The sequence below is a fragment of the Salmo salar genome, chromosome 02, assembly GCF_965601325.2.
Source record: "Salmo salar chromosome 02, fSalSal1, whole genome shotgun sequence".
In the NCBI taxonomy this organism is placed as follows: Eukaryota; Metazoa; Chordata; class Actinopteri; order Salmoniformes; family Salmonidae; genus Salmo; species Salmo salar.
In genome coordinates, this window is record NC_138292.1 from 2,697,501 (window position 1) to 2,705,000 (window position 7,500).

The 7,500-nt window shown below is 44.6% G+C and overlaps 1 protein-coding gene across 1 annotated transcript in view; it reads right to left on the bottom strand.

Annotated features, from left to right (window-relative positions):
- LOC106590999 (oxysterol-binding protein-related protein 10) overlaps nucleotides 1-7,500 on the bottom strand; it is a 133,099-nt gene that overhangs the window by 65,493 nt on the left and 60,106 nt on the right. The window contains exons 8-9 of the mRNA XM_082968530.1: nucleotides 6,945-7,339; nucleotides 6,554-6,609 (exon numbers count right to left, since the gene is read on the bottom strand). Of these exons, the coding sequence (XP_082824656.1) occupies nucleotides 6,554-6,609; nucleotides 6,945-7,339 (451 nt within the window). The remainder of the gene's footprint in view (nucleotides 1-6,553; nucleotides 6,610-6,944; nucleotides 7,340-7,500) is intronic.

Below are 7,500 nucleotides of genomic sequence, written 5' to 3' on the forward strand. Positions count from 1 at the left end.
GCCTGTCCGAATTCATACTCATCACAGGTACAATAGGTGTGTGTGTGTGTGTGTGTGTGTGTGTGTGTGTGTGTGTGTGTGTGTGTGTGTGTGTGTGTGTGTGTGTGTGTGTGTGTGTGTGTGTGTGTGTGTGTGTGTGTGTGTGTGTGTGTGTGTGTGTGTGTGTGTGTGTCTCGTGACCTGTCTTTATCCTCAGGTTGGGGGAGGGAGGGAGGGAGGGAGGGAGGCATCCCAGGTCTCTCCTCCACCGGTTACTGGGTCTGAGCCACCGAAGGCTCCCACCATTATCTCTGACACATTGAAAACCCTGGTCATTGGCGACTCCATTACCCACAGTAGTAAACTATTACACTGTTTACCAGGGGGCAGGGCTGCCGACGTAAAGGCTAATCTGAAGATGGTGCTGGCTGAGGCTAGAACTGGCGAGTGTAGATGGTACATCTTATCTATCAACATAGACAGGGCTCTAACTCCTCTAGCCTGCAATGAGATAGGCTGCCTGCCAGCTTAGTGGAGTCTGCCACTAGCACAGTCAGTGTAGTCAGCTCAGCTATCCCCATTGAGACCGTGTCTGTGCCTCGACCTGGGTTGAGCGAAACTAAAAATGGCGGTGTTCGCCTTAGCAATCTCACTGGAATAAAGACCTCCTCCATTCCTGCCATTATTGAAAGAGATTGTGATACCTCACATCTCAATATAGGACTACTTAATGTTAGATCCCTCACTTCAAAGGCAGTTATAGTCAATGAACTAATCACTGATCATAATCTTGATGTGATTGGCCTGACTGAAACATGGCTTAAGCCTGATGAATTTACTGTGTTAAATGAGGCCTCACCTCCTGGTTACACTAGTGACCATATCCCCCGCGCATCCCGCAAAGGCGGAGGTGTTGCTAACATTTATGACAGTAAATTTCAAATTAACAACCCACAAAAATATTACGTTTTAGTCTTTTGTGCTTCTAGTTATGAAATCTATGCAGCTTACTCAATCACTTTTAATAGCTACTGTTTACAGGCCTCCTGAGTTCCCTGAATTCTTATCGGACCTCACAGTCATGGCAGATAATATTCTAATTTTTGGTGACTTCAATATTCACATGGAGAATTCGACAGACCCACTCCAATAGGCTTTCTGAGTCATAATGGACTCAGTGGGTTTTGTCCATCATGTCTCAGGACCTATGCAGTGACACAATCATACCCTGGATCTACTATTGGTTTTAAACTATCGGCCTATATGGAATCTACCATTCCTCTCAAGGATTTTGCTCAGCAACTTCCTTCCCGAAGACAAATAATGTATATGAAACGCTCCAGTCTGGTAGCAGACCCCATCATAGCACTGAGACTGCACTCAGGAAGGTGGTAAATTACCTTTTAATGGCGTCAGACCGAGGTTCTGCGTCTGTCCTCGTGCTCCTAGACCTTAGTGCCACTATTGATGCCATCGCTCACCCCATTCTTTTGGAGAGTTTGGAAACCCTAATTGGTCTACGCAGACAAGTTCTTGCCTGGTTTAGATCTTATCTGTCGGAAAGATATCGGTTTGTCTCTGTGGATTTTTTGTCCTCTGACTGTTACGAGATTGCACCTGCTGTCTCGACCTCTGAGTGATCGGCTATGAAAAGCCAACTGACATTTACTCCTGAGGTGCTGACTTGTTGCACCCTCTACAACCACTGTGATTATTATTATCTGACCCTGCTGGTTATCTATGAACGTTTGAACATCTTGAAGAACGATCTGGCCTTAATGGCCATGCACAGCCAGAAGAGGAATGGCCACCCCTCAGAGCCTGGTTCCTCTCTAGGTTTCTTCAGAGGTTCATGGGAGATTTTCCTAGCCAACGTGCTTCTATATTGTAAGAGTAGGGGTGTTAGCCCTGGTGTCCTGGCTAAATTCCCAATCTGACCCTCATACCATCATGGCTACCTAATCATCCCCAGCTTCCAATTGGCTCGTTCATCCTCCCTTCTCTCCCCTGTAACTATTCCCCAGGTCGTTGCTGTAAATGGCAATGTGTTCTCAGTTAATTTACCTGGTAAAATAACGGTAACAATAAATAAAAATAATAATAATGTGTATTGTTTGCTCTTTGGGATTTTAGGCTGGGTTACTGTATAATCTGCTGATAAGGCTGGGTTACTGTATAATCTGCTGATAAAGATGGATTACTGTATAATCTGCTGATAAAGCTGGATTACTGTATAATCTGCTGATAAAGCTGGATTACTGTATAATCTGCTGATAAAGCTGGGTTACTGTATAATCTGCTGATAAAGCTGGGTTACTGTATAATCTGCTGATAAGGCTGGGTTACTGTATAATCTGCTGATAAGGCTGGGTTACTGTATAATCTGCTGATAAAGATGGATTACTGTATAATCTGCTGATAAAGCTGGATTACTGTATAATCTGCTGATAAAGCTGGGTTACTGTATAATCTGCTGATAAGGCTGGGTTACTGTATAATCTGCTGATAAGGCTGGGTTACTGTATAATCTGCTGATAAGGCTGGGTTACTGTATAATCCATATAAGCACTTTGTGAAATCTGTTGATGTAAAAATATATATATATGTAATTGACTGATTGACCTGAGGGAGAATGGACTGATAAAGAACAGATGACCTGAGGGAGAATGGACTGATAAAGAACAGATGACCTCAGGGAGAATGGACTGATAAAGAACAGATGACCTCAGGGAGAATGGACTGATAAAGAACAGATGACCTCAGGGAGAATGGACTGATAAAGAACAGATGACCTCAGGGAGAATGGACTGATAAAGAACAGATGACCTCAGGGAGAATGGACTGATAAAGAACAGATGACCTCAAGGAGAATGGACTGATAAAGAACAGATGACCTCAGGGAGAATGGACTGATAAAGAACAGATGACCTCAGGGAGAATGGACTGATAAAGAACAGATGACCTCAGGGAGAATGGACTGATAAAGAACAGATGACCTGAGGGAGAATGGACTGATAAAGAACAGATGACCTCAGGGAGAATGGACTGATAAAGAACAGATGACCTCAGGGAGAATGGACTGATAAAGAACAGATGACCTCAGGGAGAATGGACTGATAAAGAACAGATGACCTGAGGGAGAATGGACTGATAAAGAACAGATGACCTCAGGGAGAATGGACTGATAAAGAACAGATGACCTCAGGGAGAATGGACTGATAAAGAACAGATGACCTCAGGGAGAATGGACTACTAGCTGCAGTAACACAACTCAAGTCATAGAGAGAGCAAAAGAGAGAGAGAGAGCAAGAGAGAGAGAGAGATAGCAAAAGAGAGAGATAGAGAGAGAGAGGGAGAAAGAAAGAAAGAGAGAAAGAGAGCGAGAACCCCAGAGAGTCCCTCTATCCTGACATAGTTGTCACACTCCAGTACATCAAACATCTAGAACACAGCTGACATGCCACACACACACACACACACACACACACACACACACACACACACACACACACACACACACACACACACACACACACACACACACACACACACACACACACACACACACACACACACACACACACACACACACACACACACACACACACACACACACACACACACACACTCCAGCTAGCACATAACGTTCTGAGAACCATATGTTCCTTAGAGTTTGGTAAGAGCATGGTTGTCCTGTGGTTATTCTGCCTACAACCTTCACACAACGTTCTGGGAATGCTGCAGGATAGTTACAACCTTCACACAACGTTCTGGGAATGCTGCAGGATAGTTACAACCTTCACACAACGTTCTGGGAATGCTGCAGGATAGTTACAACCTTCACACAACGTTCTGGGAATGCTACAGGATAGTTGCTTGGATTTGGAACATTCTCAGCACATTTAAGGAATTTCACCACAAAATAAGTTATTTTCTTGGTATTTCCTGACATTAACAGAATATTTCCTAAAAAGTCAAACATAGTTACATTTAATTAAATTTTTGGTAATGTCCCAGGAACGTTCTCCAACTGGTTTGACATTGGGAAAGATCTCAGTTAGCTCCGAGAACGTTAAGAAACAACGTTCTTCTGTGGGAATATCAGTACTTCAGCATAACGTTTCCTGCAGGTTTCCACATGGTTTTATTTAAAGTCATGTTCTCAGAACATTTTAAGAAACGTTTTTAAAACCACTGGAAAACATTCAAAGAACGTTCTAAGAATGTCATTGGGAAAACCATACATTCCGTTCTCAGCGTTCTCAGCGTCAACAGAACTCTCTCTGTTCTCTATCTTGTTAAGTGTGTTCAGGTGTTTTGGCCGCGCCCACTAATTGGCCACAGCTGATCTTAATGAGCGCTTGTTTTCCTTTGAAATGGGTTCCGTTTGAATAGACTAAAATAAACAGCCTTTTATGAGTAAAAAATACAAACATGGCACGCTAGCTCATACTGGTGGCGCAGTGGACTGATTCCATGTGTAGAGAACAAAAGATCATAGGTTCAAATCTCATTATTGCCGTGCCAGAATAAACAAAGAAATGTGTTTGCATCATTCATGCCTAAGTAAATACATATCCATGTGTCTTATCTGTGCTTGGAGCTCAAAACACTTTATCCAGACTAAGCTATCGATGTTATTAAAAGTCTTATTGAAACATTCAGTTAAAAGTTTTAAGGAAGTGATTAAAAACACCTCCAAATAAACTATAATTTCCGTTCTCAAAACGTTAAAACTTCCAGGGAAACTCGCAGGGAACCATAGTAAAACGTTCTCAGAACCTCCCTGCAACCTAAAAATGTACATTCCCAGAACACGTGAAATGTTCACTTCCGTTCTCAGAACGTTTAATAAAACGTTCTGTTTAACCGGTCAGGAAATGTACGGCTTTGCTCCCAGAACCAACGGGAAACCAAAAACATACGTCCCCACAACTTTAAAAGGAACCAAATATGATAGCTGGGACTAATAATAATAATAACAACAACAGAAACTTGGTTAAAGCAAAACAAGATGGTGTTGTTTTGGTGCCGTGCTAGTTGACTTAATTTAGGACAGTAACTTCAGTCTCTTCTAAGCTAAACTTAGAGACCGAACGGTGGGAGGTGTCTGGATAAGGACTGTGGGAGATTCTCAATTGCACTTCCTTGATTCCTCACCTCCTCCCTCCTCGTGTCTTTCTCAAAACCCATTTGTCCCTCCCCTATGACCTTTTCATCCAATGGGTGAGGACGTGAGTAATCAAGAAAATGCAATTGAAATTTGTCTGTCAGTACCTCTGATGTATTGCGCCCTCTGCTGTCAGAATAGAGTAGTGCAGGACAGGACAGAAGACCACACAGAGCTCTGTGATGCAGACACAATGGGTCATTACTCACCACATAAGCCAAGATGCACACGCACACACACACACACACACACACACACACACACACACACACACACACACACACACACACACACACACACACACACACACACACACACACACACACACACACACACACACACACACACACACACACAGGCTTACAGACCCTTTCTTCTTGCCCTGCTGTACAGGGAGGAGTTGGTTTGGCTGCAAGCCAAACTGTTTATAGTTTCTCTAATGGCAGTGCTGTTTTACACCGCCTGTTACCGTTCCTGTAGTGTACTACACAGTCAGAAATCACTGGTTTCTCTAATGGCAGTGCTGTTTTTACACCGCCTGTTACCGTTCCTGTAGTGTACTACACAGTCAGAAATCACTGGTTTCTCTAATGGCAGTGCTGTTTTACACCGCCTGTTACCGTTCCTGTAGTGTACTACACAGTCAGAAACCCCTGGGCCACAGAGAGAGATGGCACAGAGACACAAACAAGGCATAGCTAATCAACTCAGAGAGAGATAGCACACAGACACAAACAAGGCATAGCTAATCAACTCAGAGAGAGATAGCACAGAGACACAAACAAGGCATAGCTAATCAACACAGAGAGAGATAGCACACAGACACAAACAAGGCATAGCTAATCAACTCAGAGAGAGATAGCACACAGACACAAACAAGGCATAGCTAATCAACTCAGAGATATCACACTGACACACACAAGTCATAGCCAATCAACTCAGAGATAGCACACTGACACAAACAAGGCATAGCCAATCAACTCAGAGATAGCACACTGACACAAACAAGGCATAGCAAATCAACTCAGAGAGAGATAGCACACAGACACAAACAAGGCATAGCTAATCAACTCAGAGAGAGATAGCACACTGACGCAAACAAGGTATAGCTAATCAACTCAGAGAGAGATAGCACACAGATACAAACAAGGCATAGCTAATCAACTCTTTAGTTTCCTTGACGTAGGTTGAAAGTACAGTACTTAATGTACATCAACCAATCCAAATGTATTTATAGAGCCATTTTTTTTACAACAGCTGTCACAAAGTTGTGATCCAGAAACCCAGGACTAAATCAGTCATGTATTATATAACTGTATAGTTAAGAGGTTTGAGAACAACTGTAAACATCATCTCACCCAGTCCCCACTGGGTCTGTCTACGAGAGCCTACCCTTATTATTACCTGCATGTAACAGCGCCCCCGAGTGGCGCGGAGGCCTAAGGCACTGCATCTCAGTGCTGGAGGCGTCACTACAGACACTACAGGTTCAAATCCAGGCTGTATCACAACTGGCCGTGATTGGGAGTCCCATAGGGTGACGCACAATTTGTCCCAGCGCCGTCCGGGTTTGGCCGATGTAGGCCGTCATTGTAAATAATGATTTGTTCTTAACTGACTCGCCTAGTTAAATAAAGGTTAAATAAAGGTTACATAAAAACAGCAGTACAGTATTTCCTATGACATTAGATGTCTGTGTTCTATACACTACCTGACTACTTTGAGTCATTATAGGTGAATGAGGTCTTCAAAGATAGATAGAAATGACAAGTTCAACTATAGGAATTCCAGATACGAATCCCCATTCTGATTCCCATCCTTGTCGCTCTCCTGAAGGAGGGACGGGCCAGGGTCCTGAAGGCGGGACGGGCCAGGGTCCTGAAGGCGGGACGGGCCAGGGTCCTGAAGGAGGGACGGGCCAGGGTCCTGATCGAGGGACGGGTCAGGGTCCTGAAGGAGGGACGGGCCAGGGTCCTGAAGGAGGGGCCGGGCCAGGGTCCTGAAGGAGGGACGGGCCAGGGTCCTGAAGGAGGGACGGGCCAGGGTCCTGATGGAGGGACGGGTCAGGGTCCTGATGGAGGGACGGGCCAGGGTCCTGAAGGAGGGACGGGCCAGGGTCCTGAAGGAGGGATGGGCCAGGGTCCTGAAGGAGGGACGGGCCAGGGTCCTGAAGGAGGACGGGCCAGGGTCCTGAAGGAGGGACGGGCCAGGTTCAGGGGAGGATATATAATAGCAGTCCCAGGGACGTGATGAAATGTGAAATCTAATGTTTTCATGTCAGTGTTGAAGGAGTCGTGCCTGAGGGTTGGAACATTCCTCCCTGCGTCACCCAGAACAGAAGAAAATACTCT